Source organism: Ascidia mentula, chromosome 6 (genome assembly GCF_947561715.1).
Source record: "Ascidia mentula chromosome 6, kaAscMent1.1, whole genome shotgun sequence".
NCBI classification, from domain to species: Eukaryota; Metazoa; Chordata; class Ascidiacea; order Phlebobranchia; family Ascidiidae; genus Ascidia; species Ascidia mentula.
Window position 1 is genome coordinate 6,940,507 of NC_138571.1, and position 18,177 is coordinate 6,958,683.

An 18,177-nucleotide genomic window follows, 5' to 3' on the forward strand; every position below is an offset into this window, starting at 1 on the left:
GCACAGCAGGATTCGGTGCAGGCCCTGTTCCCTTTTTTCCTTTTGAGGTTTTAGTGTCGCTTTAATGTTGTGTCGGTGTCTGCGTGTCTGCTTCTCCACTTGAATTGGCGTGGTTTTTGAGAAGAAGTTACAACTAGTGGCGATGCGTGTTTTAGTTCAGAAGATTTTTTTGTACCAATCTTTCAAAATCTGTACAGCATATCAGTAAAGAGTTTTCATAGGACACATTGTAGAAGTTGTGGAATTATTTGTCGATTGTTAAACGCCGATTTACGCGTTGCCCTTTTCATTGAAGTAATTTACGTACAGCACTAACATAGTGGGTTAGCGTTCAATCATGCACAAAACCGAAATATTTATAACTTTAAAAGGTTTGTTAAACGTATCAATATCATGTTGCATTGCTACAAAGGATCGCACTGCTGAAGTTTTACCTTGTGTTTTAGTATTCATGCTTATTTGGCCAGTATAATCTTTTTCCTGTTCATGAATGAAACAGAACCTTGAAATGAATTTTACACTGATTCACAACAACTTTCATATGTTTGACTAGAGTACTGCATACAAGCTTTAAATAACGTAAACTACTGTTTTTTTGCTAATGCCACAGAAGGTTTCCAGCTAGAAAATGAAAGAGCTACACTAAAAAAGCTTTCAAGACACCAACAAAAATGGAAATTCCATTTGCAACTTTATTTATTTTTATCACAGGAATTAGTTTGCTTGGTAAGTCTTTTTCTCTGTTGGGTCTAAAATAATACTAATGTTGTTTTTTTAAATCAGCAATGAAGTAGTTTTTTGTATTTTTTTTCTTATGTGTGTTTTTTTAGTTTGAGATTTTGCTCATAGTGTTAAAGTATATTAGTTCATTTGCACATTTTTTAATTGTCTGTTCCCATGTTTTCTTTTCTATGACAATCTTGTGTATTCTTGTGTGTAGGTCAGACTGGAGCCCTTCCTCAGTTCTTTGAAGATCAATGTAGAGATTTGCACACTTCGTCTGCAACAAAACAATTAACAATTAAAAGAGGTGACCCTCTTCTCCTTAACTGCTCATTGCAACAGCAAGAGATTTCTCCAAAAAACATTTACTGGATTAAAAATGGCCATCCATTTATTTCAAAAAACATTCTTGGACGAAACATTGTTTATGATAATGGAAGTTTACATATTCCTGCAACCAAGTCAAGAGGCAATGGAGATGAGACGTCAGATGACGGAACTTATTTTTGTGTGGTAAACTATTCATCAAAGAGCGTGCTGAGTGCACCATCTAAAGTAACTGTCGCAGGTAAATTACAATAAATTTCATTCATGATATTATAAAGCTTGATTATATTTTTTGTGTTGAAATTAGAGTTAATTTTTCCAAACCTTAATTCTCTGTTGGCAAACATTTGCGTAAATTAGAAGAGATTTGCTCAAATTATTTTTGGAAATGCATGATGGTATATGTTTTTGGTAATATCCCAGGGACTAGTTAATTAAGAAATGGTATATATATATGTTTTTGGTAATACCCTAAGAAGTTGCAATTTTTCTTGGAATAGTTTCTCACGCCGAGTGTGGGCAGAAATGTCTGCACAAATTTTGCCAGCTGTGCTCTCTCACAGTGTGCCTTCTCCCGTTACACACCTTTCGACATTAACGCTATGCCTTGCATCACTAACCCCCGCCACATAAAACCTACACGCTCCAACTGTCGGCAGGCATTTGCCAGGGGGTGAGAGTAGTTCTGCCCCCTTTCCTTCCTGTATGTAGAAAACTGACTCCCATGTCGAGTCTCTGCTGTGTACATAACATTCTTACCAAAATAGCCAAAAAAACATCAATCAGATTTTCATGCTATCAAAGGTCACTTACTTCCCGCTAATTTTCCACTACTTGCACAAAGCCCCCTTTGTCTGTTTTACTGCTTTATAGATTGTGTTTGCACACTTTGTAAATCATTGAGATTGGGGTGACAGTTGCTTTGGTCCTTCTTATTGCCGGTAATAAGTTGAAAAGCAGGTTTATGACCCCATCGCTGTTTGCTCACCACACCCCAAATGTGTAGTCGACACATTCCTACCACTGTAAAGCCAAGCTTGGCCTTATTTTGTTGTTGACAGTGTTAGGACGGATATCAGCTTCAGAAGAGTCAATCTCATTAAAATTGGGCACAATACACAGTCTTAACTGCAGTTTGGACAAAGTCAGCCCCAGACCAGTCATTACCTGGTTTCGCGATGATGTTCCCATTGCCAACGGCAGCATTTACAACATTTATGGACAATCTTCAAGATTATCTCTGTTGCCAGGCAACATTGCCAGTGCACAACATTCCAACCTAAGTGTGGCAATTTTGCCTAGCGGGGCATTGGAAATTGGTCCTGTGACAACTAATGAGTCCGGCCTGTATTGGTGCACTGCAACGAACTCTGTGCGGTCAAGAAAAAGCTCCCCCATTCAAGTGACTGTCCTGAGAAACCAGAGTAAGTTGCCTGTGATTCTGCAATTCAGGAAACACTTGGTGAAATTAAGCGTGTGACGGAAATAATTGATTTCACACAGAATGTTATGGTGTAAACTTCTTCACACATTGAGTAAATTTATTGTCACCCTTTGATGCAACTGGTTCAGTTTAATCAAGCGTGAACAGAACAAATGGCCGAGAAATGTGTAATAGTATTGGTCAGCAGCATTTTTCATGATAAACTTTTCAACCCATATGATTCTGTGATGACCTTAATAAGTATTATGTGTGATCCATTGCATGTAACTCGAGATTTCAGATTAAAAATACTCCTATTTTTTTATATTGTCATCTTATTTAACTCTTCATGTACTTTTGTCACAAAATATCACAGATACAAAAACTATTTAGTAAAATGACACATTTGTACAGTTATTTTAGCCCTGGGCATATAAAACTATTGCTTTAGGCTGTAAAATATTTTAAATATTGCAGGTGTAGTTGTGGGCAAGAAATCGGAAATTACAATAAAGCCTGTCAACACTTCAACGCCGTTTGGTTCAACCACCCACCTTGAATGTTTTGCAACTGGCCACCCATTGCCGGCAGTTTCTTGGAGCCGGAATGGGCAGCCCATCGACTTTAGGTTTGTTTGCCTAGCTTGTTCTGCGTCACTCACTTGTTGTGACAGAGCGTCGCAAAACTATTGTTGGTCTGGTTATAATTTCTGTGGCCACACGTCTAAAAGCAGTTTGAATTTCTGACTTGCAGAGTCATTTTGTGCAACTTTATATTTATGAAGTATATACTCATACAATATTCATACAAATATTAAAAGAACATATGTTAGCCAAGATCAATACAAATTAGCATATACAGTGAAAAAATATTGATTGGTTTTTGCACAATATTCACTTGGTAGCCATCTGCTAACTATTCATCAAGCACATAATACTTTTTTTAGAGGTTTTAGTTTAACCCAAATTTACCAACATGTTTGGATTTGGTTAGCGATTAAACCTTCATACAAATTTTTGAGCATGTTCAATTTCGACTCATGTCCCTAATAATTGGAATTGATCCCTGTTTAATTGGTATTTAAATATTTATAAACACAGATTGGAGGAAAGATTATTCTTAGTAGGACAAGGCACACTCGTTCTTGTCCAAACAAACACAAAAGACAGTGGACGTTATACCTGTACTGCTAGCAATGGCCAAAGCCACCCACCAACTGCTTCAGCCTATCTCACTGTGTTAGGTAAGTGGTAAATATAGCAGCAGCAATTAGATGTGTTGTATATTACCACCTCTTGTGTGTGTGGAAATGTCCTGTTAATATGATAGACCCTTTATTAAGTGGTGTTGCATGATCCCTAATGTCTACGTAACATCACAGCTGCTATGCCACATCCCAAGCCGTGTATGTGCAAGTTAGCTGGGATATTATATACAAATATACTATTATCATATATTATATTCTTATGTAGTAATATTTATACAACAGTTTTTGTGATGATAAAAGTTCATTAATAATTATAATAAGGTTTTAAAACAGGAAATATTAAACTAGTACCCTTATGAGTTATTAAAAACAGATTATCCCTGAAAGTCAATCCAGATTAAAAGATTTTAAGGAAGCCCCAAACGGCTGCAAACCTTTCTCCTTAAATTACATCCCTTAAACATGGTGAACAATCTGCTGACCAATCAAAACTATTAAAGCAAAATCCTTGCCACTCAAACTTACAAAGCAAAATATTTGTTAAAGTGCCGCCATCCATGGAAGTACAGCCTTCATGCCTCAATTATGTGACCGTCGGCCAAGACAGCCACCTAAATTGCAACGTAACTGGCTTGCCTTTACCTGCAATCACTTGGTACAAGGAAGGAAAGTTGCTCAGCCCATCAGCAAACCTCAAAATCAATGTAAGATATCATTGTACAAAGTAAATACTCAATTAATTAACAGCAATGCCGATGGAGTGTACAAGCCTCATGTTTGTTGGCATAACCAAACATTTTTAATGGTATTTTTTCCACATTCTGAAAGAACATTGTATTTGTTTAGAATGGCGAAATTGTAATAAGATCAGTTTCAAAGTCGGATAGTGGAGTGTATCAGTGCTTTGGGACTAATACAGAAGGATCTGTTGCTGCCTCACAAAAACTTTTTGTATTTGACAAGTTTGAAGGTAAAGTTATAAGTTTAAAATGTTATTATATCCAATCCAACTATTTCTAAGATATTGGTAAATAAAAAAGTTTTGTCAAGTTTATTGTGCATACACACATATTTTTAAGGATGCAATGTTAGGGAGAAAGTAAACCAGCATTCAAGCGATTATTGTAAAATGTTGTACTAAACCTGTTAGCCAAAATTTTTATATTTTTGCAAGTAATTTTGTTTTTTGTATGAATAAATGCTTTTTACATACACCTGCTTTCCATTGCGATTTTATGTGGACTTACAAACATACTCAAGATAGTGATTTCGATTGCTTGGCCCATATAGCATATTGACTGATGGTGGTGATTATGTTTGTGTGGCAAGTAATTGACCAATTTGTTTGTCCACCGCCCGAGAAAGCTCAGATGCCGCTCACCAGAGATCTCATCTAGGTTTACACTTAAACAGATTTTTTTTGTAGATGATAGCAGCAGTTTTGAAAAGAACTTCATTTCTGATCATTTATTTAATCCACGTCAAAGTACTTTGCACATCAAGTTGCTAAAGCTTACATCAAGGTTTTTATTGTTTGTATGTTTGTGACAAAATCTTGTTTCCATCATATAGATTTAAAGTGATTTGTTAAACCGCTTTCCATGATTAAAACTATGCTCTACCGAAATACTGAACATCAAGCTTTACAAATTGCAACTTAACTTTGAGTTTTTCACTTGCAAAACATTTATTTTCAGTTCTGCATCAATTTCCTGGTCAAGATTACCACGTGTGGGAAGTTACCAAGTAAAAATTGTTGACACAACAACAGAAACGTGAGTTTAACTCCTATTTACGTGCCTCAAATGATATGTTGTTGCACTATAACTAGCGAACTTACAGCAACATGAACCTTTCCATCACAAAATATTTTGCAGAACGACAATTGAGGAACCTACACAGCCCAAACTGGTAATAAAGAATTTGGAACCGGGCCATGAGCTTCAAGTGTCTATCAGGGCTTCAAGACTGCCAGGGGATGCCTCAACCACACATCAGATATCATTTGTTGTACCTGAAAGCCACCCATCCCCAGGTACACGCCCATCACTTTAATGTGGAACATTTTTTCACCATGTCAGACCACGAAACAGAACAGTGACTTCAAACGCTATGGTGGCGTCCTAGGGGCCGTATTTAAGGGGGATTTGCTGTTACAACAGCTAGTGATATGACCGGTGAATTGCAGGTGAACGTCTGGCTAAGCTTCCCTACTGCAGTATTACATTTCAAGCTTTTCGCCATGTCAAACTCACTGTACCATGTCCTCACACATACCACTCACACTGATCTATAATTACACACTTAAGTAGTGATGGCTCTACCAGCTTTAGTAGTTACTTTCATATACATTTGATGCTGTGTATAAACAAAAACCTGACTACTTGGCACTGTGTATTGCTACTTTAACAATAAATATTTTACCAGGTGTGGTGGAAAATTTTGCGTTGGTGTCGCCCTCATCCACAGAAGTTCTTGCTTCATGGGGGAAACCAGCTATTGATCAGATCCCACGATCATACAAAGTTCATGTACACAATATGCAGCTCAGTCCTGAAAGCTACCTGGTAGGAAATTGTTTCAAGTTTTTTTAATTTTCCCATTTGTTTAAACTTGCCATATTCTACTGATGTGAAAGACAAGTATTCTTGAAAACCTAAATCTTTTTGTTGTGTTTGTTTGTACTTGTACTAGTGTTGATGATTTCAATTCTTAAAAATTATTTTACATCAACTTAATCTTTTTCCTCAGGAGAAAAACTTCACTCAAACTTCCAATGTTATCACGGGATTGAGAAAATACACAAAATATGGAGTTAAGGTAGCAGCAGTTAGTGTGTATGGAGAGGTCGGTCCTTTTACACCACTAACTACCATTCGAACGAGAAGTGACGGTAATCAGACAACATTTTTGCTTATTGTGTTTTTTATTTTGTGTGAAAGTTGCAGCCAATTTTTATTATATTCTGAGAAATTACTTTAAATGAGCAATTTTTTGCAGCTCCTGAGGAACCACCTCTGAATATTTCAGTCAGTATTGAGGGAATTGATAGTGCTTTGGTTAAGTGGATTCCTCCACATTCTTCATCAGTGAATGGAATAATTAAAGGATACAAACTGAGATACAAACAAAGATCACAAGTTACAACAAAATCTACAAGTGCTAATGTGAACCAGTTCCTCCTGAAAGGTAACGATCATTGTGGTCGTTTTTAAAAACATTTATATTCTTAAATTGTTTTTTCTTTGTAGGTTTGAGAAAGAATGCTGCTTACACTGTTAAAATACAAGTGATCAATGATTATGGTTCAGGGCCTTTCTCAAAAAAAGTCTCATTTTCGACACCTCGACGTTGGAGAGAAGGTATTGATAATAAAAATGCAGATATTACATCTGTGTGGACAAACTATTATAAATGCAGCAATAGTGTTGTCGACGATTAGTGTGTTTATTGTGAGTTTGAAGTGTCACTGTGGCAACCTTGTTTATAAAATGACAAAAAAGTGTTTATGCAATCAATCTTAGTCAGTGCAGTTAAAAACGTGCCTCTTGTAAGAGTGTCCCACTATTATTTACCTCTCTATCCTGGTTTTTGTCCAACACCAGTAACCAAATATCCATCAAAGCAGCAATTGTATAAAAAGTCATTAAGGCCAGTGGTACCCTTAGCGGAAAAAGTACATTAGCGCTTTAGTAAGTGGCCAGACAACACAGCCTGGGGCAGCTTCAAAGCAATGTGACACCCAGTAAAGGTGATCTACTCATTCAGGCCTCAGGTATTGTTCATTGCAACCAGCCCACTGCTTAGATGTCGCACCAAGTTCAAAAAACAAGGGGTCTGTTTTGATAGTAAATATATCCACGTTCTTGCTGGCTCTGCCTGTCTTTGGGTAATATTTAACTGGAAGATAAGGAGCCTGTTTTGTGTGATTAAACTGTCTTGAGATATGTTGTTTTGTAGGGGTGTTTTTCAAAAACTTACTTACGTTTTTGAAAAAAAGGAGTCCTTACATAATTAAATATCCGCATTTTTATAACTTATTTTGTATTAATTAGTTTGAAATAAATTTGCTTTCCTGTTTTGGAAATTGCAAAAAGATTTCCCCCATGTTAAATTTTTTTCTGTTTGTTGCAGAATCCCAAGCACCAGGAAAACCCAAGACACTAAGTGTCCAGCGGTTTGTAAACTCTCTAAACGTTTCCTGGGGTAAACCTGATGGAAACACCCTTGTTCGTGAATACATTATTGGATGGGGAAGGTCTGTGCCAACAGATAAAACTGTTGCGATCAGCAGCAGGGAAAAGTACTATAAAATTACTGATCTAGGTAATCCTGCATTTCATTAATTAATTCGTCACTTACTATTTATTGGTTATTATTGCATTTAAAGTTTTGCTTGCATAGCTTAGTTTGTAAATGTCCCACAAATGAAAGTTAGGTTGGTGTTGTAACTTATCAAACTGCAGGTGTCATTGATGCATTGCATTCACTGCCATACTCTGACAAATAGAATCTTGTCAGTTTTGTTTGTCTGAGTCAAACAGTGTGGTTGATCGCTCTGTCTTAAATCCTCTCGACCTACTACAGTCATTGCCCTTTTGGGAATTTATATTGTCGTGCACTTGTCCCTGTTTATCCAGTGGCTCCAGCAAAGTGGGGAAAGAGGGCCATCGGGCCCAATGCAAAGTCTGCTTTTTATATCCAGCTTTAACTCAAATGGCAATTGCCATTCAGACCGACGATCGCAATTATTTGACTGTCAACAGAACAAGAATGATTTGAAACGAGTGCAATCAACCACATTTAATCTTTGTGGGTAGCACAAACCACTAAATAATTATTCTTGCTTTTCTGGGTATCTTCACCAAACAACTTTCCATTGTGTTTTCGTTATGGCAGCAAATTGAATTTGTTTTGTGGTGCCAGAATTCTTCAGTGTCAGCCTTGCGTGATGAGAATACTTTTATGGCTTTGAGGTTTGATAATTGAAGTGCTTGTCAAATATTTATTGGTTTCTTGTAGAACCATCCACACGTTACTTTCTGAGTGTACAAGCTGGAAATCAGGCCGGTCGTGGAGAAAAAGCTCTTGCAAAAGCCAGAACTAAAGCAATAGAAGGTAAACTCAAATATTAAAACAGAGTCATTTGTATTATGATTTACCATGTTGGGCAAATAGCAGTACACATAGATGTTAAAGCAACAAAGCCAATATTAAACTTTTTAGGGTTTAGCAAAAACCCAGCTTGTTAAAAACAGTAACCCAATGCAGCTTACCGAAAAAAAATAGATACAAACACATTTTTTTTACTGGCAGAGATTGTAGAGGAACTTTACCCTCCACTTGGTGTCCACGCAACTGTTCTCACAGCAACCACACTCAATGTCTCATGGCATGACACAGTGAAGGAAAAGGATTCGCGCCAATATGTGGTAAGTGTGACAGCAAATTTTACTTAAATTCATAATTAGTGTGTTTTTTTTAATTTTGCGATCATCAGACAGTACAAAATATTTGTTATAAAAGTTTCGTGGATGAACTAAGATAATGTACATATTACTCTTGCTGAAAGTGGTGCCGTATAATATGCCTCCCAATTGAAAAACTTGGACTTCTACAAAAGTTCAATTTCAAATGCAGCACTTCATAAAAATTTGATCATAATTTGACAGTGTACGTTTATCTGGGTAAACGGCCTGGCAATTTTGCCTTCAGTGGTCGGATCAAATGATCATTAAGCATGACTTCTTGACATACTGGATCACTATAATACTCTTATAGGTGTGACATTACATATATATGATATGCCATTGCCTACTGTACTAACTTAATTATGCAGGACAATTTATTAGTGCTTTCTGACTGTATTATTGTGCATGCCTTTTGCACAAACAATTTTATTACATTCCAACATTTTAAAATTTGAATCAAAATTGCACCAATTTTAAAGCAGCATCAAATATAAGGGCAATTTTGGCAGCAATTATTACAACAGAGTTACATTTAATCAGCTGCCTGTGCCGTGCTTCTCTTCAGTAAGATATGTCTTGGCCTATTGACTTCTGGATTTGCGTGCGTGTAATTACAGCTCGTCTGATGAAATTAATGGCATCTGGGAAGGAAGCGGACACTTCTGTAAACAACCTCGTGTATTTTTTCACTCTCGGCCAAGAAGCACATAGAGATACCACGACACATAGATCAATAGGCGAAGCGGGATTATGGCACAGTATATTAAGATGCGGTTTGATCGTTGGTAACTTGGTTATAATTACGGAACTAACAACGAAGTCGTTCAGAAACGAATTTTAAATCAAAGTAAAGGCACTTTTCAGCTAAATGAAATCGCAATGATTGGAAAGATAGCTCTTGTTGTGGGAAACGAATCTTTTGAGTCGTGCGAAGTGTAGGGGGGTTCGTTTAAATAGGTCGCGCGTAAAGTCACAATAAAACAAAAAGTGTCCAACCATAAAAAGCGTGAAACGATGAAACAAAAGATTCTTTTCAACGCGATTCCGCGCCCTCTCCGACGCGAAACATACATAATAATTAAACGAATAAAACGTTTATCATTAAATGCAACCATCAAAAGTATAAGAGCTGTTTTGGGAGAAATTTTTTTGGCGCGTAAATTAAACACTGGCGTTAAATGTGGCGTGGACGTTTAAATGTTCAAACGGAACTTGACAGATCAAGGGCAGTCTGATATCTGGGAAAGGGCTGCTGATAAGTAACTGCGACGGAAACGTGTCGGCAGATCACATCTCTCGTATCTCAACTGAGGCATGATCCGTCGGATGGTCACATTATGCAGCATAGGCTTAAGATGACAATCGCAAAGCCAAGAATTTCCCGTCACCATCAGTCGGTTCAAAGCGCCTAGATCCAGTTCGAATCTGGGACGAAATTCGTTCAGCCAGCGATTTTCCAAACTATTTTCTTCGACGGTTGGAACACCGCAGCTTGCGAACGATGGGGGCATTAGGCACTGTATCATGTTTGTACTGAGGTCGACAACCTTTAAAGCTGGTAATCCGGCGAAAGCATCCTCGTCGATGCTTGTGATATGGTTGTTGGCGAGGTAGATCTCCTTCAGTCTTTTTCCTCTCGTTATGAACGCAAACCCGGGAATGTGACTAAAAAAGGTCATTGGCAAGGTGTTTAAATACCGAAACGGAATGTAAGGTTTATCTTTAATTTTTGTAATTCGTTGCATATCGTTCAAACGCAGATGACGCTTCCTTGTTATCTGATTAAATATTTATATTTTGTAGCAAAATTGCTAAATATGTACAGAAAAGGTTTTGCGAGTAAAATACCTCAGTCTGTTTTGGTCCAATTTCACCACGAGTAACTCCGGAAAGAATAGAAAGCTTCCAGATTCCACCGAACTCACCAAATTTTCGCCCAAATCCAATAACTCTAGAGTTTTAATCGCGTTTTCCGGAGCAAACCAGTCGTCTCGAGTGAGGCTCGCTATCTGGTTTCCCCGCAATCTTAGCTCCTTCAAGCTTCCACCAGGTGTTTTGTAGAGGGCAAAATTAAGGTCAGCCAGTCGCGACAGTTGGTTTTCGTTGAGATTTAGTATTTCAATTATGGGCCAAGAAAGCAGAAGACATTTCGGCAACACACTCAACATATTCCCCCTCAAATTCACCTTCTTCACACGTGGATATATTGCCTTTGCATAGTTGCATGATCCGCGCATACCATCAGACTTGTTGGAAGGACTTGAAAGCTTAATATCGGTAATCAAGTTATACCTCACGCTCATTTCTTCAAAGTATGTCGTTGTCGCGAACGCTGTTAGATCCCAGGTCGTCAAATAGTTTCCATCGAAGCTGATTTCTGTTGTCCATTCCGGTATTCCTGCTGGGAATGCTTCCATATCCTGACTATCACAATCCGTCAGGTGTTTGGTGCCGTAGTTGTCGCACACGCACATTCTCGGGCACGAGGAAGCCGCTGCAATCCAATTGCACAGCAGAAATATCGACGATATTATCCTGAAAGCCTCCATTATCGCAAAAACCCAGTTTGCCTTGTGCAAATCCACCCTCACCCTTGTTCAGCACGCCCGAGTAAGATTGATTTCTGTAAACAGTCGGTTCGAACGCTTGACTGCTAATGGACTATGTCCACTTGAGCGCGCACCGCTATCTCCGGGATTAGGCTGTTTTCGGCACGCACTTGCCAGAAACTTACACCTCGCGATCCACCCCAAAACCAACTTAAACCCTGCGACCTCACACCTGCGCCGTGCTCGACTCAACTTGTTGTTACAACGCGATGTTTTATCTTCCAGGTTCGATACAAGACCAACGTACCCATGGAACCCCGAGTACAAGTGGTGAACTCCTCCGACTTAAACTGCATCATCCACGGCCTCCGCCCCCATACACATTACGATATCGCTGTACGGGTCCTCAAGGGCAACCGGAAAAGCGCTTGGTCGATGACGGAGAAAACTGTGACCCTGGAGAGCAGTGAGTTTATCACCAACATCCTGTGCACCAATTACATGCGTCTAAAGTCGCAACCGCAATTTTGTCGAGTTTGCCTGTTTTGGGGTTAAATTAATTGTTTCCTAAGCTAAGGTGGAAAACGACCAGCGTCAGGACCTTTTTATTTATTTGAAACAATCAAAAAAAAAAAATTTCATCAAACCGTCATTGTAAATTTCTGCCCTTATTTCCAATATAATGTTGCCAAACAGACTGATTCCTGTGGAACCCCTTAACCTACAAGTGTTTATGTTTGAAATTCAAATCTTCTTTGTCATATTCCAGTACCCGGATCTGCTCCATTAGATTTAACAGTGATGCCAGTAGGAGAAGATTCGACATCAGTTCAATTAAACTGGCAACCACCCGAGGAACCTAACGGTGTACTTACAGGTGAAAAAATTGTTGTGTTTTAAAATTCTATGTCATGATATTATAGCAACAGGACTATTTCCCATATATTGGTGCAGTGCTTCCTCTTGCCTAAAAAAATAATTTTAATTTTGAAGAAACTTCCCGTTTTTTTCTTTAGCTGTTGTACCTTTTCAACATACGAAAAAGTGCTAACAATATCTCAAGTGTTATGTATTATTAGACTTACATGGAAATTTTGATCGCGTTTAAAAAGGAAATGCATACAATGTTGAACCAATTCGATTCAGAAAACAATTTAGACGAAAAAAAACAATTGTTTGGTGAATTTTTACGTGTGGCCTTGCATTTGACAAGATTGTTTTCGTTTTCAAACAGGTTATCTTATTTTTTACACAACTGACCCGAACCATCCCATCGGTGAGTGGGTGATAGAAACTGTGATCGGAGACAAACTTTCCAAAGAACTGACCGACCTCACTCGCAACACCCACTATTACTTTAAAGCTCTTGCAAGAAACTCTGTGGGAGGTGGACCATATTCTGAAATGGTGGAATACAGAACTGGAAGCAGCCAAAAACCGGAAAGTAAGATCCTCGTACATAGTTGTTCACTCAACTGGATTTCAGTTTATCATGCAACGTTTTTCATGTAGTAAATCATATGTTCATTACTTGATGTTTCAAAAGGGATTTTAATGCTTTGTTTCCAAAGCAGCGCCTGATACGTGGAGTATGCCGACTTGGACTTGGTACACGATCATCGGTGGCGTCACTTTTCTCGTTCTCTGCATCGTCGCTATAGCAACGGTCGTGATATGTCGAAATAAAAATACATCGAGGCCAAGGTGGGCTTTCAATTGTTATTGTTTACGGAAATAAATCATTGTTAATAACTAGTGTTAATCAGTAACTGAGTATAAACTTAAATATGCAATGTATACCATTTACTAATTAGTTGTGTTCTTTTGGACTGCACCAAACGTTTTACAACAAATTTGCTTAAAAGTTGCCTTTCTTCGTAGGTTTTGGACATTCAGTGATATTATTTTTGCCATATCCGATTTATTTCGTATAAACCCTATAAAATGTTTTCAGCAAACCAATAGAGAAAGGTCCAATGATGAACGGAACTTCACGCCATGGTTCGGAATCCTCCAAATATCCGCGTTCATCTATGTCTGAGGCATCTTGGCAGAACGCCCGACTCATTCACAACGATGACCATCCCGAATATATTGACAGTAGAAGCACCAAATCTCCCTACCCTTTTCACGAACAGAGAAGGTACATCAGTGATCCTAGTGAGATGATTCCACTCAACAGTCAGTTGCTCACACATCCAGGTGCTACTTTTTTTTATTTGGATATGAAATCAAATTACATTTTAATTCAACTGAGTAGAAATTTGATATATTTTGTGTATTTCGTTTCCAGAATAATTCACTGCAAGACTTAAGACTAATAATTCCTTCGAATTTTGCCGCCATTTTTCCTGTATTGTTTCGTGTTATGTAATGCGAGTATTGTAAAAAGTACCGACTGCTTGCGCAGCTGGAATATTGGAATTATCCAATTTGCACCAAAACAAGCGCCGTGATCAGAGCTCCGAAGCCGTTTACCACTTTTTCCCTCAGTTAATTGTGATTGACGCATCACGTGACTACCTTCTGACGTCACAATCTTCCCTCTTTTTTTCTCTCATTATCTTCTGCGCTTTTGCCGGCGGCTGCTGAAACCGCGAACATCTGAGGATTTCATGACTTGCAAAAGCTGTTGTTGCATTCTAAATGTGACAATGGTGATTGTGAACTAACAGCAAAAAACAATCCGCATTAATTGCTCTGTTTGTAGAACTATTATTCCAATTACACCGGGATTGTAACGTTTGTTGTTTCATTACAGATGCTCACAATTTCGCACCATCTTATGGTTATCCTCCATACCAACCTTACACAATGAATAGTGGTGTTGGGAGTCCAGGAAACTGCACCATGGAACGTCAAAGTCACTTCTCAGGTAAGAATTTCTGCCACCGTTGTTGTTTCCCGTACCTCAGTTGTTCGTCGGACGAGCAAAGTTTAAAAGGAGTTTACAACCAGTAACGAGCTCGTAAAACGAAACTTGGCAGTCAAAGCGTCGCTTCTGCTCAAACAAGCAAATAAATCATCCCCTACATACACAGAAAGAGCTTTAAAAGCGGTTTAAAACAAAGTTTCTGTTGTGGTTGTTTTTTAGCAGACATGTTTAAACACTTTTGATGAGTTATTTGGTCGCGGTAAAAACAGCACGTCTACTTTTGATGAGTTTTTTTTGACAAATAAGTTGTTGTTTTTTTGATCGATATATTTTTTCGTACCAACCCATTACTTTTGCTGTTATACCCATTTGCACATTTTTACTTTCAAAGCATAATTTTATCGTATATTTTACTATTTTTGGTTGATTTTGTTGTAGACGTTGGGCGTGTGAGCATCGCAGAAGATCGAGTCTTGCGACATCCATCTATTTATCCACGTTCTACTCATACATCAGATAGTCGATACAGTCCCGACCCTTCAGTACACGGATCACAAGGTAACACATAACAACTTGAGCTGACTTGATCACCATTTTACCACAGTTGCAAATGTGGAAGTTGTATTTTATCATGTGTTTTACTCACACAACTTGTTTGACCCTTGACGAGGCTGATTTCCAATCGTGTTTGTTTGCAAACTGTAAAAACTTTTGTTTTTTATTTATTTGCACCAATGGTTAAATGAGAGGTGGTAAAGTTTTTGACCAAAAATTTATCATTAGTTTCACAGGCATGCTATGGTCATGTGAGTAAACAGTGGACAAAGGGCTTTTTCAAAAAACTTAAAACCAATTCGCAACGATTAACATTTGAAAACTGTTACCGACAAAACAAAAAAACTTTGACATTGAACTGCTGTGTGAGCTGTTCTTGTTGCGCGACGTTAATTTATTTCAACAGTTGGTGTTCCAGTTAAAAAGACCTACAGGAACTTGGCCCCCGTCTGTATTTGCCCATGCATGTTTAATAAAACTTGTGACTTCAATGTCAATCTAAAAGTAGCTGTCATTCTATCCGCAATATCTTCATATTACATCTGTGATTTGACACGTCTCTCCCTGGTGTATTCCTACCCGTGTGTCTTTAGCAAGTCTCATAACATGTATGTTAATTGTGGCAGGACGAGTTGCAGCTGACAGCGCTTATGGCAGCGAACCAACAGAGGATAGTCCCCGTACAACTATTCAACACAACAAGTCGTATGCCAAGGGTCAACCGAAATATCTGTTGAATGGTAGGTTTTTTACTTTTTGGTCTTCGTTACTGACATACATGAGGAACTTTAACCAAACATTTCCAACATTTCTGTGCCATTAGGAGATGATGATCGATTTTAAACGTCTGTTTGTTGGCCAAGTCTATTTATTTTTTTTTGCAATATGCTTCCAGCATTGCTCTTTTGAAATTTTTACACCAGCTTAATATATGTCACATTATTGTACTTTCTCCTTACATAACTTCATGTTTAATTCAGTGTAGTTGTACTGGATTATCACTTAAACATCAAAGGAACTTATTTTTAGACAAACAAACATCGCACGAACGTTTCACAACGAACGTCGTTGAAAGTTCGCGGGACAGCAGATCAGTAAGTGAACAATTTTTTTCAATTTTTTTGCCGCACAATGACGGTTTCTTACGTTTTAAGGCTGAAAACAAATAAATGTTGAATCTCACATTTGCTCTGCGATTGAACTACATTTATGCATAATCTGAAACTACATGCCACAGTTTGTGCATGTCTTAAATTAAACAACAAAAATTTCACAAATTACTATCACGTATTTTGTATGGAGAGTCTGCTTTTATTTACTTCATTGTCTTCATTCAGGATTCATCCACTTCAATGGACGAACTGCAGGCGGCAGGTCTCGCCAACGCTGTCGACTTTGTGGAGACGATGAGAGCCCAAGATGACCTGCTCCAGTGAAGATTTGCTTGGGTGCAAATTGAACAAAAAGAAACAGTTTTGGTTTCAGTGCCAATCCGGTCGGTTAACTGGACCCGGCCAAAAACTTCAGTCAAAATATACGATGAGATTTTTTATGCTTGGCGTTTAGACCGCTGATGAAATGCCGTCGTTTTGTGTAAATCGTGCTGCCGTTCATGGATTGTGGAGGAATGTTCATTAATCATAAAAATCAAATCGCACTTTGACTGGAAGAGAAAGAGATTCTGCCATTGGAAACTACGTTCATTTGGATTTGTTCTGTTTGCAAAAGATCAACAATTCCATGAATATTCTTTAAATTTTTGAAAAGCATTGAAATGAAGAATAAGTTGCAAATTTAAACTTGTTTAATTCCACGTCCCAGAGCAACCTGCGTTTATTATTTTTTCTCGGTTGAAGCATATTGTATTGTTCGCATTGTATATCGTGTTATACGGTGGGTGCTACTAATTCATCGGCGTTTTTCTATCATCCTTCTACATTTAGCTTCCTTGCATTGTGTGTGTAGCATTTGTGCGTGTTTGTACGTGTGTAGGTTTGTCTACAAGTTGGATGTTTTGTGTATGGTTCGTCTGGCAGTTGCGAAGGTCGGTCTATCCAAATGTCGAATTCTGCTTCACCGGCTGCTACACCTTGCACCTCCCGTCCACCGCTCCTGACTCCTGTTACCAGCTCTTGTATGAGCACACATTGAACCTACCTTCCTATCACCGATTCTGTTATGGTCAATTCATGAACTTTTTGTCATTCACAAACAATACTTCTCGTTCGCAACGAAACAAATCTATTGACCAATGGGTACTGCTATGCACTTTACTAACGGTTTCTGATGACGTCACTATGACGTAGAGGTACGTAGTCTGTAAATTTCGTGCGCACGGTATATATCGTTTCCAGTAACTCGTTTAGTGTGTTAATGGAAAAAGCCTATCATCACCTTTGTGTTAAAAGATTGTGTGTTTAAAGTTGGTAAGGTTTGAAACCATCGCAACGGCAACCGATTTCGCGGTACCTCCGACTTGAAAGATGTACAAAGATTTTTACATACCTCCGCACTGTTTACTTGAAATCTGTCATAAACCTCCGCCACACAATTCCGTATAGTTGTTTCTCAAACTTCTTCCCATACTTCGATCCACCACCACATGCTTTATAATACGGCGTTACGTAGCAACGTGATACAACGTGGTGTTTGCAGTGTTTCCTCGGATTTCATTCGTTCGGTCGTCGTTTTATTATTGGTTCGTTTACTTTTTGTACTTTTCGCCTTGCCTCCTTTTTGTAAAGTGCGCGCGTTTTGTGAAGTAAAAGTGAGAAAACGGTGAAGTTTTGTGAGACTGGTTTGTTTATTTTGCCACAATCTAGCCCTCTTCTAGGCATTGTCATTCTGTCAGCGACACCAATTTATATAGATAAGTAGGATGCCCGTGCAGGCGATATTTTTCGACTAATAAATCAGCTGACTTCAATTAGAAACTTCTGAAAGTTTTCACATTACTGCGTGACTACTGAAGCTCTGCGACTGATTTTTATCTTAAGACATCACGACTACGTTTTCTGTTTTGAAAAAAATTGAGTAAAACCAAGATG

General features: G+C 38.3%; 2 protein-coding genes across 3 annotated transcripts; one reads left to right on the plus strand and one right to left on the minus strand.

The window, feature by feature from the left end:
- The first annotated feature begins 557 nt into the window (after window positions 1-557).
- On the plus strand, window positions 558-17,905 carry LOC145905550 (neogenin-like). 2 transcript variants are annotated; one of them, XM_082992783.1, is made up of 27 exons: window positions 558-726; window positions 941-1,291; window positions 2,112-2,474; window positions 2,951-3,101; window positions 3,574-3,716; window positions 4,227-4,384; window positions 4,527-4,650; window positions 5,107-5,203; window positions 5,378-5,455; window positions 5,558-5,715; window positions 6,108-6,247; window positions 6,432-6,573; window positions 6,681-6,869; window positions 6,932-7,042; window positions 7,815-8,006; window positions 8,703-8,798; window positions 8,997-9,112; window positions 11,986-12,166; window positions 12,470-12,577; window positions 12,935-13,144; window positions 13,272-13,404; window positions 13,655-13,902; window positions 14,462-14,575; window positions 15,014-15,133; window positions 15,757-15,870; window positions 16,160-16,224; window positions 16,468-17,905. In XM_082992783.1, the coding sequence occupies exons 1-27, from the start codon at window positions 672-674 to the stop codon at window positions 16,564-16,566; spliced, it is 4,056 nt and encodes a 1,351-aa protein (XP_082848909.1). In that variant the 5' UTR covers window positions 558-671; the 3' UTR covers window positions 16,567-17,905. The 2 variants fall into 2 exon arrangements, with proteins under 2 accessions (XP_082848909.1, XP_082848910.1); XM_082992784.1 differs by having other exon boundaries at window positions 13,275-13,404.
- On the minus strand, window positions 9,625-11,855 carry LOC145906211 (uncharacterized). Its single transcript, XM_082993635.1, has 2 exons — window positions 11,000-11,855; window positions 9,625-10,816 (listed from the first exon to the last, which is right to left on the minus strand). The coding sequence occupies exons 1-2, from the start codon at window positions 11,698-11,700 to the stop codon at window positions 10,372-10,374; spliced, it is 1,146 nt and encodes a 381-aa protein (XP_082849761.1). The 5' UTR covers window positions 11,701-11,855; the 3' UTR covers window positions 9,625-10,371.
- Window positions 17,906-18,177: the final 272 nt, after the last annotated feature.